This window comes from Bos indicus x Bos taurus, chromosome X, assembly GCF_003369695.1.
Source record: "Bos indicus x Bos taurus breed Angus x Brahman F1 hybrid chromosome X, Bos_hybrid_MaternalHap_v2.0, whole genome shotgun sequence".
In the NCBI taxonomy this organism is placed as follows: Eukaryota; Metazoa; Chordata; class Mammalia; order Artiodactyla; family Bovidae; genus Bos; species Bos indicus x Bos taurus.
In genome coordinates, this window is record NC_040105.1 from 69647416 (window position 1) to 69667253 (window position 19838).

The 19838-nt window shown below is 35.1% G+C and overlaps 1 protein-coding gene across 8 annotated transcripts in view; it reads right to left on the minus strand.

The window, feature by feature from the left end:
- ATRX (ATRX, chromatin remodeler) overlaps positions 1–19838 on the minus strand; it is a 285940-nt gene that overhangs the window by 122624 nt on the left and 143478 nt on the right. For all 8 annotated transcript variants that reach the window (XM_027534136.1, XM_027534135.1, XM_027534130.1 and 5 more), the window contains 2 exons: positions 14557–14659; positions 10719–10934 (listed from right to left, as the gene is read on the minus strand). In XM_027534136.1, coding sequence (XP_027389937.1) covers positions 10719–10934; positions 14557–14659 — 319 coding nt within the window. The remainder of the gene's footprint in view (positions 1–10718; positions 10935–14556; positions 14660–19838) is intronic.

A 19838-nucleotide genomic window follows, 5' to 3' on the forward strand; every position in this document is an offset into this window, starting at 1 on the left:
CCATGGACTGCAGCATGCCAGGCTGCTCTGCCATCACTATCTCCCAAATTAATGTCCATTGAGTTGGTGACAATATCTAAACATCTCATACTCTGCTGCCCCCTGCTCCTTTTGCTTTCAATCTTTCTGTTCATCAGGGTCTTATCCAATAAATCAGCTCTTTGCACCAGGTGGCCAAAGTACTGAATCTTCAGATTTAGCATCAATCCTTCCAATGAATATTCAGGGTTGATTTCCTTTTGGATTGACTGGGTTGATCTTCCTGCTGTACAAGGAATTTCAAGAATCTTTTCCAACACCACAATGTGAAAGCATCAATTCTTCAGTGCGCAGCCTTATTTATGGTCCAGCCCTCACATCTATAATTGACTACTGGAAAATAATAGCTTTTATTGATGGACCTTTATTGTCAAAGTGATATCTCTGATTTTTAATACTCTGTCTAGATTTGTCACAGCTTTCCTTCCAAGGAGCAAGCATCTTTTAATTTCATGGCTACAGTCACTGGCGGCAGTGATTTTGAAGCCCCCCAAAATAAAATCTGTCCTAATTTCACTTTTTCCCCTTCTATTTGCCATGAAGTGAGGGGACTACAGGCCATAATCTTAGTTTTTTTAATGTTGAGTTTTAAGCCAGCTTTTTCATGCTCTTGTTTCACCCTCATCAAGAGGCTCTTTAGGTCCTCTTCACTTTCTGTCATTACAGTGGTATCATCTGCATATCTGAGGTTGTTGATGTTCCTCCTGGCAATCTTGATTCTAGCTCCTGATTCATCCAGCCCAGGATTTCTCATGAGGTAACTCTGTAGAGAAGTTAAATAAGCAGGGTGACAATATACATCCTTCTCATACTCCTTTCCCAATTTTGAACCTGTTTGTTGCTCCACATCTGGTTCTAACTTGGTTTCTTACCTGCATACAGGTTTCTCAGGAGATAAGTAAGGTGGTCTGGTATTCCCATCTCTTTAAGAATTTTCCAGACTTTGTTGTGATCCACATAGTGAAAGGCTTCAGTATAGTCAATGAGGCAGATGTTTTTCTGGAATTTCCTTCCTTTCAAACAAATGCTGGCAATTTGATCTCTGCTTCCTCTGCCTCTTCTAAACCCAGCTTGTACATATGGAAGTTCTTAATTCACATACTGTTGAAGCCTAGCTTGAAGGATTCTGAGTATAAACTTACTAGCATGTGAAATGACAGCAATTGTATGGTAGTTTGGACATTCCATGGCATTGCCATTCTTTGGGACTGGAAAGAAAACTGACCTTTTCTTGTCCTGTGGCCACTGCTAAGTTTTCCAAATTTGCCAGCATACCGAGTACAGCACTTTAACAGCATAATCTTTTATGATTTGAAATAACTCAGCTGGAAATCCATCACCTCCAATAGCTTTGCTCATAGTAATTCTTCCTAAGGCCCATCTGACTTCGCACTTAAGGATATCTAGCGCTAGGTGAGTGATTACACCATTGTGGTTATCCAGGTCATTAATACCATTTTTGTATATATCTGTGTACTCCAGCCACCTCTACTTAATCTCTTCAGCTTCTGTCAGGTCACCATTTCCGTCCTTTATCGTACCCATCCTTCCATGAAATGTTCCATTGATGTTTCCAATTTCCTTGAAGAGACCTCTAGTCTTTTACATTCTATTGTTTTCCTCTATTTCTGTGTATTGTTCATTTAAGATCTTATCTCTCCTTGCTAGTCTCCGGAACTCTGCATTCAGTTGGGTATATCTTCTCCTTTCTTCCTTGCCTTTCACTTCTCTTCTTTCCTCAGCAATTTCTAAAGCCTCCTTAGACAAACGCTTTGCTTTCTTGGCACTGCCTACTGTACAAAATTATGAACCTAAAACCAAAATGGATGTTCAGGCACTTGTCTATCAAATCTAATCCCTTAAATCTATAAATCACCTCCACTGTATAATCAAAAAGGATCGGATCTAAGTCATACTTGAATGGCCTAGTGGTTTTCCCTACTTTCTTCAATTTGAGCCTGAATTTTGCTATAAGGAGCTCATGATCTGAACCACAGTCAGCTTCAGGTCTTGTTGTTGATGATTGTATAGAGCTTCAAGGAGAGAAATGAGGCATATACAGAAAACTATAAGACATTTTTGAAAGAAATCAAAGACTACACAAATAGATGGAGAGATACACCATGTTGCTGGATTGGAAGAATCAACATTGTGAAAATGAATATATTACCCAAAGCAACCTACAGATTCAATGCAATCCCTACTGAATTGCCAATGGCATTTTTCACAGAACTAGGACAAACAATTTCAGAATTCGTGTGGATACACAAAAGGACCCGAATAGAAAAAGCAATCTTGAGAAAGAACAAAACAGCTGAAGGAATCAACTTTCCTAACTTCAGACTATACCAGTCATCAACACAGTATGGTACTGCCACAAAAACATAAATATAGACCAGTGAAACAAGACAGAAAGCCCAAAGATAAACCCATACACCTATGGGCACCTTATCTTCGACAAAGAAGGAAAGACTATACAATGGAGAAAAGACAGGAAAACTGGACAGCTACATGCAAAAGAATGAAATTAGAACATTTCCTAATATCATACACAAAGAAAAACTCAAAATGGGTTAAAAACCTAAATGTAAGACAACAAACTATAAAACTCTTAGAGGAAAACATAGAATACTTTCTGACATATATAGACTTTCTATGACCCACTTCCTAGAGTAATGGAAATAAAAACAAAAATAAACGAATGGAACCTAGTTAAACTTAAAGCTTCTGAACAGCAAAAGAAACCATAAACAAGATGAAAAGACAATCCTCAGAATGGGAGGAAATAACTGCAAATGAAGCAACTGACAATAAATTAATCTCCAAAATATACAAGCAGGTCATGAAGTTTAACATCAGAAAACAAACATCCCAACGAAAAAATGGGCATAAGACTTAAATAGACATTTCTCCAAAGAAGACATAATAATAATGCTAATTTTTTTCAAACTCTTCTAGAAAACTAAAGAGGAGGGAATATTTTCTAATTCATTCAATGAGACCAGCATTACCCTAATTTAAAATTTAAAAGATAAACTATAAGAAAACTACAGATTCTCTGTGAATATAGACTCAAAATTATTCCACAAAGTACCAGCAAACAAAATTCAACAGTATATATTACACAGGATTATACAAAATGGCAAAGAAAGAAATTGTTATGACACAGGATTTGGCAATGATGCCTTAAATAAAACATAAAAAGCACATGCAATGAAAGAAAAAAAAAATAGATCAACTGGACTTCATCAAAATTTCAAAATTTTATGCCAAGGATACTTATCAACAGAATTAAAGATAATCCATGAGATGGAGGAATATATTTGCAAATCACATATCTGATAACAGACTGATATCCAGATATATATAGAACCCCTACAATACAACAATAACAAAAACAACACAATTTTTAAATGTGCAAAGGATTTGAATAGACATTTCTCCAAAGATATACAAATAGTCAATACACACATGAAAAGATGCTCAACATCACTAGTCATTAATAAGATGCAAATCAAAACCTTAATTATCCAAATTCTTTCATCTCCTCTTATCTAGAAAAGCACTAAACTCCTTCACAGTGACATCATCTCCTCATGAAAAGCAGAAAAACTTTTTTTTAAGATAAATGCTTGATTTCACAAAGTTTACCTTCACCACCTTACCCCACTATCTCTTAGAGCAGTGTCTCAGAGCTATCTGAGGTGCTGTCTCCCTCAGTGCAGTCCCAATTTTGCCCCAAATAAAACTTAACTTCTTAAAAAACAAAACCATAATGAAATACCACTTCATGTCCATAATGTTGGCTATTACAAATGGGGTTGGGGGGGGGGGGGCAGAAAAAGGTAAGAAAGAAGAGAAAGAAAGGAAAAGAAAAAAAAAGAAGTGTTGTAAAGATGTAGAGAAATTGGAACCTGTATGCACTGCTGGTGGAAATGTAAAAGTGGTGCAGCTGTTGAGGAAACGATGTGATGACTCCTCAATGTTCCTTAATCATTCCACTTTTGTATATATATACCCAGACGCATGGAAAGCAGGAACTTGAAGAGATATTCATATATCCATGTTCCTAGCACTATTATTCCCAACAGCCAGAAAGTGTAAGAAACCTAAAATATACATCAACAGATGAATGAATACCCAGATGTAGAGTGGACTTGTGCACACAGCAGGGGAAGGAGAAGGTAGGACAAATTAAGAAAGTAACACTGCCATATATGCATTGTCATGTATAAAATAGAGAGCTAGTGGGAAGTGGCTATATAACACAGGGAACCCAGTGATTCTGTGAGCCCAGATGGAGAGGGTGTGGAGAAAAGGGAACCCTCTTGCACTCTTGGTGGGAATGTAAATTGATACAGCCACTAAATAATACAGAATTGAGATTCCTTATAAAACTAGGAATAAAGCCACCATATGACCAGCAATCCCACTACTAGGCATAAACCATGAAGAAACCAAAACAGAAAAAGATACATGTATCCCAATAGCTAGAACAGTGCTGTTTACAAGAGCTAGAACATGGAAGCAACCCAGATGTCAACAGATGAATGGATAAAGAAGCTGTGGTTCATATATACAACAGAATACTACTCAGCCATAAAAAGGAATCCATTTGAGTCAGTTCTAATGAGGTGGATGAATGCAGAGCCTATTATATGGAGTGAAGTAAGTCAGAAAGACAAAAACAAATACTGTATACTAATACATATATATGGAATCTAGAAAGATGGTACTGATGAAATTATTTGAAGGGCAGCAATGGAGACACAGACACAGAGAAAGACTTATGGATCACCAAGGGGGGAGGGGAGGATAGGGTGGGATGTATGGAGAGAGTAACATGGAAAATTATATTACCATATATAAAATAGACAGCCAATTGGAATTTGTTATATGACAATGAAAACTCAAACTGGGGAGGGGTGGAATGCGGAGGGAGATGGGAGGGAGATTTAAAGAGAGGATATACGTATACCTATGGGTGATATATGTTAATGACTGGCAGAAACCAACACAATCCTGTAAAGTAATTATCTTCCAATTTAAAAATAAACAAATTTAAAATTAAAGAACACAATTTTTTTTTAAAAACAGATGAATGAATAAACAAAATGTGGTATATGCATACAATGCAATGTTCATCCTTAAAAACAAATGAAATTCTAATAGTTGGTACAATATGAATGAATCTTGAAAATATTCTGTCATGTGAAATAAGACAAAAGGACAAATATTGAATAAATCCACTTATATGAGGTAAATAAATAGGCAAATTCATAAGAGACAGAAAGTAGAAGAGAGGTTACAAGAGACTAGTGGAAAAAGGGGATGGGGTCTAGTTTTAAATGGGTACAGAGTTTCTGTTTGGAATGATGAAAAAGGCATTGAAAAGGATGGTGATGATGATTACACAACATGTATTTCACTGACCTGTGTACTTAAAAATAGTTAAAATAATAATAAAATTTTTAAAAAGAACCCAAAGAAGCACAAACAAAATAAGTCATTCCAATACGTAACAGGATACTCCAGTTTAGTGAAAACCTTGAAACAACCTAAGTGTACCTCAAAAGAAGATTTGGGGAAGGCAAGGTTGACAGTGATATGTCCATTCAACAGATAAGTTTTGCCACAGTTAAGGGCAGACACAAGCTACTGAGGAAAAAACACTCTCCAAATATTAAGTAAAAAGAAAAAAAGGCAAGGTGAAGAAAACCATGAAAATATATACATTTCCCAATTCCATGGTATGTCAAAAACAAAATGTAAACTTAAGATTGGTATATTTCACTCTAAGTAAATTTTTCATAAAAAGAAAAATTCTAAATAAATATCAATTCTAATTAATGATATGCAACCTAAAGCATTTAGGTTAAGTGAAATAATGTTTGCAACTGACTTTCAAATGCATAAAAATATAATGAAGGATAGAGAGCTTAGTAGATAAATAGTCATAAACCAAGTATAGTGAAATATCAACAGAAAAATGTAGGACATGAGTTTATGGGAAATCACTGTGAAATTCTGTACACCTAGCAGTGTGTTGGAACTTTTCATAGCAAAGTACTTGAAAAATAAGATGGTATGACTACACCATATTCAAACAGAGTAGATTTCAGATGAAAAATTAGCAGTGTTTAAAAGGGACTTTACATACTGATAATGGATCAATTCATGAGAAAGACATAATAATCCCACAAGTAGATGTACCTAGCAGAGCTTTAACAAAATATGAGAAAAAACAGAGAAGTGCAATGAGAAAATGACAAATTGACAATTAAACTTGCAGACTTCAAATCTGCTCTATGAGACAAAATATCATTAAGGATATAGAGGATGTGAATGTAATAAATCAACATAACCTAACTGAAATTTATAGAATATTTCACACCACAAAAGTAAAATATTTGCATGGACCATCATTTTCTGGGTCATAAGAAAAACAGAAAGAGTAAAAAGCAAAACACAAAACATCAAAATTCATACAGTTCAACATTTAAAATAATATGAACATTGGGGAATTTTATATTATTTATAGATTAAAAAAGAATCAACAGTCAAAAGCCACCTTAAATAGCTATTTAAAAAAAGGAAATTGTACCCAGAGAAAAAGTGACAACACAAAATCAGAGTGAAAAACCAATGAAATAGCGAAAGGTAAAATAATAAGAAAAAAATCACTAAATCCAAAGCTGGTTTTTTTGAAAGGATAGTACAATCTCTAAACCTCTAAAGAGACTAATCAAGAAAAAAAAAAAGATAAATTATCATTGACAGAAATGAAAGATGAGCTATCCTAACAGGATCTACAAAAAACAAAAACATTAAAAAAGGAATATTATAAACAAATTTATTTGAAACAATACATTTGACTACTTAAATGAAACAGACGAATATCTCAAAGAAAAATTTACCAAAAGAGATCAAAAGAGAACAGATCATCTAAATGGCCCTATATTTATTAAAGTAATAATAATAACTTATTAAATACAATCTGTTTAAAAATTTTAAAAAACTCAGAAAACTCAGGAGAGTACCTTTACTGGAGAATTCTAGCAAACATTTAAGAATGAAATGCTATCTATCTTATAAAAAATACTTATAAGTAGAGGAGACAGGAGCATTTCCCTTTTCGTTTTACATGAGAACAGTATTACTGTAATAAAAAATGCAGAAAGATATACAAGTAAAGGAATTTATAACCCAACATGCCTACTTAAAAGTGAGGTAAAACTCCTGGTGAAACAATATAAGAAAAGAAATACAACAATATATAAAAAGAGTAATATAAGATGACCAGTGAGGCTTATTCTGGCAGTGCAAGACATTTTCTAGATTATCCCACAGATACATTAAAATGCATTTGAAAAAATTAACCATCCTTTTGGTGGTGGTGGTGGTGTTTTATGTATAGACAACATGATTGAATACGTAGAAAATCCTTAGGAATCTACCAAAAAGGTTACTAGAACCAGCAGGAGAATATAGTAAGCTCACAGAACACAAGGTCATTAAATCATTTGAAATTTCATTTACCATGACAACAGAAAACATAAATTACTTAAAGATAAATTTAGAAAAATAAGTGCTAGTTATGTACAATGAAAACCATAAAATGCTGCTAAGAGAAATCAAAGAAGAGCTAAATAAATGCGAAATATATAATATTTACATAATTGTAAACAAAATCTGTTAAGATGTCACTAGAGATCCAAAAAAATCCCCATAAAAGTTCCAGGAAGATTCTTATTAAAAATTGACAGGATATTAAAATTCATAAGGAAATATGAATAACTGAGTATACCAAAACAACTCTAAAAATGTGGAACCAAGTTGTAGAAATTACAGTATACCATTCCAAGAATTACTATAAGGTTACAGTAATCAAGACAGTGTAGGAATAGCTTAAGGATAAACATAAGTATCCAAACGTAACACAACACACAGTGAGACCTTCTTACGTTCCTGATCCATAACAAATATTTTTATAAACCACTATTATGCTTGTGATGTAAATGAAAGAATTTTTAATATTAACTAGACATTTGACATTATGAAATTATTATTAATGTTTAAGTGTAATAATGATACTGTGGTAATGTTTAAAAGTAATTATCTTTCAACAATATATTCTGAACCATATATAATCAAAATGATATGATATCTGAGACTTCTCAAAAATATTGTTAAGGTAAGAGAATAGACGAAAAAAAAACTAGCCGTGATGCTGGGAAAGACAGAAGGCAGGAGGAGAAGGGGATGACTGAGGACAAGACAGTTAGATGCCATCATCAACTCAATGGACATGAGTCTGACCAAGCCCCAGGAGATGGTGAAGGACAGAGAACCCTGGTGGGCTGCAATCCATGGGATTGCGAAGAGTCAGACATGACTGAACAACTGAACAAGTTCAGTTCAGTTCAGTTCAAAGAACAGATGAAAAAAAAACTAGTCATGTGTTGCTAATTTTTTTTGAAAGTTCAGTAAATTATTTATTTGCAATCCCTAACCACATAACATCATCATCATCATCTAAAATCTACAATTACTTTTTTATTACCATATGCCTGGTATTGTGCTAAATGTTTAATGTGGATTATTTCATTAAATCTTTTGACCACTCCTATAAGGAAGATATAATTTGCCTTATTTCACACATGAGTAATTAAGTAAATTGCTTTGGGTCAAAGAATTAAAACATCTGAATATGAATATGTATCTAGTCTTTTCTTCCTGTACCACTTGACAAAATAAAGACCCACAATTACTGACTGATACATAATAATTCTTGAATAAATGAATTGAGCACAATGAGAAATGAAGATTGGCCCTGGTCACTCAGAAGTCAGAAAAACAGACCCTAGTCAGTAACTGAATTGCAACACACTGACTAGTACAGAGCAAGCTGTTTTACAAGTGTGTCAGCAAAATTCCAGCTTATTTGTGCAGATGGTGACTGCAGCCATGAAATTAAAAGATGCTTACTCCTTGGAAGGAAAGTTATGACCAACCTAGATAGCATATTCAAAAGCAGAGACATTACTTTGCCAACAAAGGTCCATCTAGTCAAGGCTATGGTTTTTCTTGTGGTCATGTATGGATGTGAGAGTTGGACTGTGAAGAAGGCTGAGTGCCGAAAAATTGATGCTTTTGAACTGTGGTGTTGGAGAAGACTCTTGAGAGTCCCTTGGACTGCAAGGAGATCCAACCAGTCCATTCTGAAGGAGATCAGCCCTGGGTGTTCTTTGGAAGGAATGATGCTAAAGCTGAAACTCCAGTACTTTGGCCACCTCATGCGAAGAGTTGACTCATTGGAAAAGACTCTGATACTGGGAGGGATTGGGGGCAGGAGGAGAAGGGGACGACAGAGGATGAGATGGCTGGATGGCATCACTGACTCGATGGACGTGAGTTTGGGTGAACTCCGGGAGTTGGTGATAGATAGGGAGGCCTGGCGTGCTGCGATTCATGGGGTTGCAAAGAGTCGGACACGACTGAGCAACTGAACTGAACTGAACTTCCTCTCTCACTCTCACAGTGCCAATATAATCTTTCTTCTTCCTTTCCTTGCTTTTCCTTCTACAAAATGGTGCTAAATTGCCATTTGCTGTATAGTCACTAAGTTGTGTCTGACTCTTTGAGACGTCATGGACTGTAGCCTGCCAGGCTCCTCTGTCCATGGGACTTTCCAGGCAAGAATACTGGAGTGGGTTGCCATTTCCATCTCCAGAATATGTTGGTAATTATTGAAGGTGGGTATTGTACATACGGAGATTTATAATACTATTCCTTCTGCCTGTTCAGCTCAGTTCAGTCGTTCAGTTGTGTCCAACTCTTTGCAACTCCATGGACTGCAGCATGTCAGGCTTCCCTGTCCATCACCAACTCCCAGAGCTTGCTCAAACTCATGTCCATCACGTCGGTGATGCCATTCAACCATCTCATCCTCTGGTGATCATTCAACAATCTAAATCCTTTCCATGTACCTAATTCTATTAATATTACCTAATGAAGATTTTTTAAGTTGCATAAAATACTGCACATCCTCGTCCCCTTCTCCTGCCTTCAATCTTTCCCAACATAAGGGTCTTTTCAAATGAGTCAGTTCTTCGCATCAGGTGACCAAAGTATTGGAGTTTCAGCTTCAGCATCAGTCCTTCCAATGAAGATTCAGGACTGATTTCCTTTAGGATTGACTGGTTTGATCTCCCGGCAGTCCAAGGGACTCTCAAGAGATTTCTCCAACACCACAGTTCAAAAGCATCAATTCTTCAGCGCTCAGCATTCTTTATGGTCCAACTCTCACATCCATACACGACTACTAGAAAAACCATAGCTTTGACTAGATGGACCTTTATTTTATAATGAAAAGTTTATTCAAAACATTGAAATCGTTTATGGATTTAAGCAATAATTTTTTAATATTTTTCTACCTCAAATAAAAAACAATAACTCTGGTGATCATTCAACAATCTAAATCCTTTCCATATACCTAATTCTATTAATATTACCTAATGAAGATTTTTAAGTTGCATAAAATACTGCCAATAGGAAAAAGTAACTTACAAAAAATCTCTGGTTGATTACAAGATCCTTTTCTTGGACGACTGAACTATAATCTAAGAATCTATGAAAGTCATACATTAAAAAGAAATTATAAATAAAATGTGGTTTACCTCTCTCAATTTCTCTCGCTCTCGCTCTCGCTCAGCAATACGTTTTCGCCTCTCTTCTTCTTCCTTAAGAGCATTTTGTGTTTCTGTTCTTAGCTTATCATCTTTAAGAATCTTCCGAATTTTCTTTCTGCCTTTTCCAGGAGACTTGGAATCATCATTTTCATCTTCTTCTTCATCTTCTTCTTCATCTTCTTCTTTATCTTCTTCAGAATTACTCTATGGAATTTAAATGATCAAAACATTAATACTACAAAGTTTTCTGATTTATCCATTTCTCACTCCAATTAATATGCCAAGAAAAGGTAAAAGAAGACATACTGAAAAGCTTCAAAATTACACTTTACAATATAGAATAGTATTTTACAAAAAGAACTCTAAAAGGGGGGCAAAGGACTGAACAGAAAATTCTCCAAAGGAGACACAGAAATGTCAAATAAGCAAATAAAAGGACACTGAACATCACTTCTTATTAGGGAAATTTAAATCAACCCCACAAATGAGATACTATCTCACACCCATTATGATAGCTAAAAAACAAAACAAAACAAACAACAACAACAAAAAAAACAGAAAATAACAAGTGTTGGTGAGGATGGGGAAAAACTAGAAGGCTGGGGCATTGGGAAAACTATAACTCCCTCAAAAAGTTCAACACAGAATTACCATGTGATCAAGCAATTGCACATCTCAGATTACAACCAAAAGTATTAAAAGCATTGACTCACTTGCATTCCTATATAGTAACAATGAAAAATCAGAAAGAGAAATTAAGGAAACAATCCCATTCACCATTGCAACAAAAAGAATAAAATATCTAGGAATAAACCTATGTAAGGAGACAAAAGAACTGTATATGGGAAATTATAAGACACTGATGAAATAAATCAAAGATGACATAAACAGATAGAGAGATATTACATGCTCTTAGAAAGAATCGATATTCTGAAAATAACTATACTATCAAATATAAAGGCTTCCCTTGTGACTCAAACAGTAAAGACTCTGTCTGCAATGTTGGAGACTAGGGTTCAATCCTTGGGTTGGGAAGATCCCTGGAGAAGGGAATGGCAACCCACTCTAGTATTCTTGCTTGGAGAATCCCATGGACTGAGGAGCCTGGCGGGCTACAGTTCATGGAGTCACAAAGAGTCAGAGACAACTAAACAACTAACACTTTCACTTCTTTCACCAAATGCAATCTACAGATTCAACGCAATCCCTATAAAATTACCAATGACATTTTTCACAGAACAAAAAATTTCACAATTCATATGGAAATACAAAAGACCCCAAATAGCCAAAGCCGTCTTGAGAAAGAAGAATGGAGTTGGAGCAATCAACCTTCCCAACTTCAGACTATGCTACAAAGCTACAGTCATCAAGACAGTATGGTACTGGCACAAAAGCAGAAATACAGACCAATGGAAAAAGATAGAAGATAGAAAGCCCAGAGATAGAAAGAGATAAAAACAAGACAGAAAGCCCAGAGACAATCCCATGCACCTATGGGTACCTTATTTTTGACAAAGCAGGCAAGAATATACAATGGGACAAATACAGCCTCTTCAATAAGTGGTGCTGGGAAAACTGGAGAGCTACATGCAAAAGAATGAAATTAGAACACTTCCTAACACCATACACAAAGATAAACTCAAAATGGATTAAAGATGTAAATATAAGATCACAAACTATAAAACTCTTAGAGGAAAACATAGGCAGAACACTTGATGACATAAATCAAAGCAAGATCTTTTATGACCCACCTCCTAGAGTAATAGAAATAAAAACAAAAATTAACAAGCGGGACCTAATTAAATTCAAAAGCTTTTGCATAGCAAAGGAAACTACAAACAAGGTGAAAAGACAACCCTAATAATGAGAGTAAATAATAGCAAAGGAAAGAACTGACAAAGAATTAATTTCCAAAATACAGAAGCAACTCATACAACTCAATACCAGAAAAACAAACAACCCAATCAAAAAGTGGGAAAAAGACCTAAACAGACATTTCTCTAAAGACATACAGATGGCTAACAAATACATGAAAAAATGCTCAACATCACTCATTATTAGAGAAATGCAAATCAAAACTACAATGAGATATCACCTCACAGCAGTCATAATAGCATCATCAAAAAGTCTACAAACAATAAATGCTGGAAAGGGTGTACAGAAAAGGGAACCCTCTTGCACTCTTGGTGGGAATGTAAATTGATACAGCCACTATAGAAGACAGTATTGAGATTCCTTAAAAAACTACGAACAAAACCACTATATGATCTAGCAATCCCACTACTAGGCATAGATCATGAGGAAAGCAAAATTGAAAAAGACACATGCATCCAAATGTTCACTGCAGTGCTGTTTACAATAGCTAGAACATGGAAGCAACCTAGATGTCCATCAACAGATGAATGGATAAAGAAGCTGTGGTTCATATATACAACAGAATACTACTCAGCCATAAAAAGGAATGCATTTGAGTCAGTTCTAATGAGGAGGACAAACCTAGAGTCTATTATACAGAGTGAAGTAAGTCAGAAAGAGAAATAAATATCATACACTGATGCATAGATATGGAATCTAGAACGATGGTACTGATGAATCCATTTTCAGGGCAGCAATGGAAAAACAGACAAAGTGAAGAAGTCTATGGACACAGGGGTAGGGGAGGAGGAAGAGGGTGAGATGTATGGAGACAGTAACACAGAAATTTATAATACCATATGTAAAATAGATAGCCAACAGGAATTTGCTGTAAGGGAACTCAAACAGGGGCTCTGTGACAAATCTAGAAGGGTGGGAAGGGGAGGGTGATGGGAGGGAGGGTTGGGAGGGAGGGGACATGGGTGCACCTATGGCTGATTCTTGATGTATGATTAAAAATAACAAAATTCTAAAGCAATTATCCTTCAACTAAAAAAATAAACTGGCAAAAAAAAGATTATGCACATAAAAGAAAAGCAGGGACTCAAAAAGACATTTGTATAACCATGTACACAACAACGTTGTTCTAAATAGCCAAAAGTAGAAAGAATTCAAATGTCCATCAACAGATGAATGGATAAACACAACATGTTATCATACATACACTGGAACATTATCCAACCTTAAAAATAAAAGAAATTCAGATATATGCTAAAAGGTGGATGAACCTTGAAAACATTATATCAATGAAATAAGCCAGAAAGAAAGGACAAATATTGTGTGACTTCATTTATATGAGAAACCTAAAATAGGCAAATATATAGGCACAGAAATTAGAATTAGACGTCACCAAGGAGCTGCACATAGGCGGGAATGGGGAGTTACTGTTTAATGGGCACAAGAGTTCCTAATTATGAATGTAATTAAGGTCATTGCATTTTACATTAGAAATGGTGAAAAGGGTCATTACAAAAATGAACTCTTATAAAAGAGAATAGAATTGATAGAACATTATGGAGAACTTGTACTCTAAATAATTCTGCTTATATACAAGAAACTGAAATTGACTAATTTCACTGCTAGAAGAAATTTATTCATTTAATGAGTTATTATGTTTTATGTAATCACACAGAACACTTCATATCAGTTCTATAGCCTAAGAATATAAATAATGAATTAGAAAGCTTAAACTTTCCATCAAATTCGGTGAAGGAAAAGAAAAAAATTGATAATATATTAAAGTTAACACTTCTGCATATTTATATATTTAATAATTAGTCAATTCTTCCACAAAGCTTAAAATGTAAATCAACTAGTAGAATTCAACTTACAAACAGAGTGCAAATGAGTTAATAACATATTTACTATGGTCTACTATACCAGTGATAAATCCAAGTACATTATTTATTACCTTGTTTTCACTGGATGAGTCTTCTTGAACTTTAATGCGTCGCCTTTTCTTCTTCTGTTTGTAACTTCTCTGATTTTCTTCCAACTCTGCTTTCTTCGCAGACCTAAAGAATATTTAAAATGCAAAATAAAATACTTTATGATAAATTCCCTTATGTGAATTATGTACTATTTTAGAACTGCTTCACTTTTACATACATTCTTTAATAAAATGATAAAGGAAAAAACAAAAAGCAAAAAATCTTCACTGGGTTCAAAAGGAGAACACTTAATTTGAAATCCAGTGAACAAAAAAATAAAAAATAAATTCAGTGATCAACATTCTAAGTTATTCAAGAGGGAGGTTTAGCATATCAGTAATAAGATGGATGGAGCACCTTCAGAAATATAACTGGCCAATATACACATGAAAATTATTCACCATCTCTTTAAAAAATAGATTATAAAAGTTAGATACAATTTTCATCATATCAGAACACACAAAGTAAAAAAAAAGTAACAATTTGTAGTGAGAATACTTATGTGGCTAGAAATTGGTATATAAGCTTACATTAATTAAGACAATATTTTCCTACATAAAGGACAGACATGAAAACCAACAGCAGAGAAATGAGAACCCAGAAATAAAACTTTACATTTATAGTCAATTGATTTTCCACATGGTCAAGACATTCAATAGGGACAACAGTTTTCACAAATAGTACTTAGACTACTGGATATCTACATGCAAAAGGATGAATCTGAATCCCTATCTTAAAACATATAAAAAAATTTAACTCAAATGGATTGCAGTTCCCCCAACATGTGTTCTAATTAACAGATTGCTCATTGTTTTATTGCTGAACCAGTGAGACAATGGCTATTTACATATTCAGCTGGGGGAAGAAAATATTGACTTCTGTAAGTGTGAAAATATATAATGAAAGGTCCTAAAACTGTGTTAACTTTAACCCAATAATGTCATTTTTAGAAATTTACTCTAGGATTTAGGTATGAGGGAAGAGACAAGATGGCACAGTAGGACTTGAGCTCACCTCTCAAGAAAACATCAAAATCACAACAAACTGCTGAACAACCATCAACAAAAAACACTAGAAACTACAGGAAATATTCTGTATTCAAAGACAAAGAAGCCACAACTGAGACAGTAGAAGGGGTGCTTTCACCATATAATCAAATTCCATAATGAAAGGGAAGGTGACTCACATATTATAAAATAATTATATTACAAAAGATTTCCCACAGGAGTGAGACTTCTGAGACCCTCATCAAGCTCATCAGCCTGGGGATAACATTTGGCTTTGAAGGCCAATGGAGCTTGGGTATAAGAGCTCCACAGGACTGGGCGGAGATTTCCACTCTGGGAGGGCACACACATGGTTTCACATGCACTGGGCTGCAAGTCAAAGCAGTGACTCCATAGGAGCCTGGGGCAGATAAACCTGTGAGTATTGCAGGGTCAACTGCGGAGGCAGGAGTCAGCTGTGGCTCACTGTAGGAGGAAAGGACACTGGTGGCAGAGGCTTCAAGGAATGTTCATCAGCAAAAGCTCTCGAGAGGTTGCCATTTGGGCAAACAATACCTGGTCCCACCCAACAGTCTGCAGGCTTCAATGTTCGGATACCTCAGGCCAAACAAACAAGATGAGAACACAGCCCCCAGTCATCAGCAGACAGGCTGCTCAAAGTCCTCCTTAGCCCACAACCACTCTAAAACATAACCCCTGACTTAGTCCTCCCCACCAGAGGGACAAGGTTACGCTCCAACCACCAGTGGACAGGCACCAGTCTCATCCAACAGCAAAGTGGCACAAGTCCCTGGACCAACCTCAACCACCAAGAAGCAGACACCAGAGCAAAAGGAACTATAGTTCTGTAGCCTGTGAAATGGAGAACACAAACACAGAAAGTTACACAATATGAGCTGGCAGAGAAGTATGTTCCAAATTAAGGAACAAGATAAAACCTCAAAAGAACAAGTGAATTGGATTTAGGCAATGCACCTGAAAAAAATTAGAGTAAAGATAGTAAAGATGATTTAAGAATGAGACAAGAATGAAGAATGAACACATAAGAATGAAGACACAGATCAAGAAGATACAAGAGAAGTTTAACGAAGAGCTACAAGATTTAAATAAACAGATGAACAACACAATAACAAAAATAATAAATATACTCAAAAGAATCAATAGCAGAATAAATGAGGCAGAAGAACGAATAAGTGAGCTAAAACACAAATTGGTGTATATCACTGCTACAGAACCAAATAAAGAAAAAAGAATGAAAAGAAAGGAGGAAAGTCTCAGAGACCTTAGAGACAACATTAAATGTACCATCTTGCACATTATACAAGTCCCAGAAGGAGAAAAGAGAGAGAAAGGGCATGAGAAAAGATCAGAAGAGGTAAGAGCTGAAAACTCCCCTAACATGGGAAAGGGAACACTCACTCAAGTCCAGGAAGTACAGAGAGTCTCATGTAGTATGAAACCAAGGAGGAACACAATGAGACACATACAATTCAAACTGACAAAAATTAAAGACAAAGAGAAAATTTTAAAAGCAACAACAGAAAAGCAACAAATAATATACAGTGGAATCCCAATAAGGCATCAGCTGATTTTTAATCAGATACTTTTCTGGCCAGAAGGGAGTGGCAGGATATATTTAAAGTAATGAAAGGGAAACACACATAACCAAGAATATTTTACCCAGTAAGACTCTCGTTCAGATTCAACACAGCTATCAATAGCTTTACAGACAAGCAAAAGCTAAGAGAATTCAACACAGTGAAACCAGCTTTACAACAAATAATGAAGGAACTTTTCTAGGCAGAAAAGGAAACAACCAGAAATAAGAAAATTATAAATGGAAAGCCTCACTGGTAAAGGCAAATATACAGTAAAGGTTAGGAAATCATCCACACCCAAATATGGTATCAAATCAGCAATTAGGAGAAGAGTACAAATGCAGGCTATTGGAAATGCTTGGAAATTAAGAGGCCAGCAATTTAAAACAATTCTGTTAATACACAGGCTGGTGTACCAAAACCTCATGGAAACCACAAACTAAAAATCTACGATACAGACACAAAAAAGAAAATGCAATCCAAACACAACACTAAAGGTAATTGGCAAATCACGAGAGACATTGATGAAAGAAATAAAAAATGACAGAAACAGATGGAAATATATACTGTGTTCTTGGATTGGAAGAATCAATATTTTCAAAGTTACTGTACTACTCAGGTCAATCTAGAGATTCAATGCAATCCCTAAAAATCACCAAGGGCATTTTTAATAGAAGTATAACAAAAAAATTTACAATTTGTATAGAAAAACAAAAGACCCTGAATAACCAAAGCGATACTGAGAAAGAAAAACAAAGCTAGAGGAATCGGGCGTCCTGGCTTCAGACTATACTACAAAGCTACAGTAATCAACAGTATGGTACTGACACAAAAAAAGAAATATAGATCAATGGAACATAATAGAATGCCCAGAAATAAACTCAAGCACTTATGGTCAGTCACCCTATGACAAAGGAGGCAAAAACATACAATGGAGAAAAGACAATATCTTCAGTGAATGGTGCTGGTAAAACTAGACAGCTACATGTAAAAATGAAATTAGAACATTCTATAACACCATGCGTGCTTAGTCACTTCAATCATGTCTGACTCTCTGTGACCCCAAGGACCATGGCCAGCCAGGCTCCTCTGTCCATTGGGTTCTCCAGGCAAGAATACTAGAGTGGGTTGCCATTTCCTTCTTCAGTAAGAAAGTATGAAGTGAGTGAAGTGAAGTCGCTCAGTCGTGTCTGACTCTTTGAAACCCCATGGACTGCAGCCCACCAGGCTCCTCCGTCCATGGGATTCTCCAGGCAAGAGTACTGGAGTGGGTCACCATTTCCTTCTCCATGATAACACCATACAAAAAAAAAACTCAAAATGGATTAAAGACCTAAATATTACACCAGACACTATAAAACTGTTAAAGGAAAACATAGGCGGAACACTCTTTAACATAAATCACAGAAATATCTTTTTGGATCTACCTCAAAGAGTAATGAAAATAAAAAATAAACAAATGGTACCTAATTAAACCAAAAAGCTTTTCAACAGCAAAGGAAACAACAAACAAAATGAAAAGACAACCCACAAAATGAGAGAAAATATTTACAAACAGTGCAACTGACAAGGGATTAAACTCCAAAATATATAAAGAGCTCATTGCAGCTCAATAACAACAACAACAAAATCAAGAAAATGGACAGGAGATCTAAATAGACATTTCTTCAAAGACATACAGAAAGCCAAAAAGCACATGAAAAGATAATCATATTCATTAATAATCAGCAAGACACAAATAAAAACTACAATAAGGTACTACCTCAAAACCATCAGAATGGTCAGCATCAAAAATTCTACGAACAATAAACGCTGGAGAATGAGTGGAGAAAAGAGAACCCTCATATACTGCTGGTAAAAATATAAACTGGAACAATGGAAAACAGTATGGAGTGTGCTCAAAAAACGAAAAGTAGAGTTACCAAATGATCCTCAATTCGATTCCTGGGCATATACTCAAAAACTAAAATTCAAAAAGATACATGCATCCCTATATTCACAACAGCACTATTTACAACAGACAAGACATGGAAACAATCTAAATGTCCATTGACAGATGAATGGATAAAGATGTGCTACACATGTACACAATGGAATATTAGTCATAAAAAGAATGAAATAATTCCATTTGCAGCAACTTGAATGGACCCAGCGATTATAGTAATGCTTTAAGTCAGAAAGAGAAAGACAAATATCATATATCACTTACATGTGGAATCTAGAATACAACACAAATGAACACATCTATGAAACAGAAACAGACTCACAGACAAAAGAAATTTCTCATTGTCAAGGGAGAAGAAGGAGTAAAGAAAAAAAGGATTGGGAGTTTGAGATTAGCAGACTCAAACGATTACATATATATATATATATATCAGATGGGTAAAAACCAAGGCCCTATTGTATAGCACAGGGAACCATATTCAACCCTGTTATAAACCATAATGAAAGAATATAAAGAACAAGATAAATATGTATAACTGAAACACTTTGCTATATATCAGAAATTAACACAATTTCTGTAAATATATTAAATTTATTCTGTATATATTCTGGAAATATACTAAATTTCACTGAAGTTTTTTAAAAAGGATTTAAGTACTGAAACAAGCTACAGCATGGATCAAAATTGAAAACATGCTAAAGATTCCATTCATA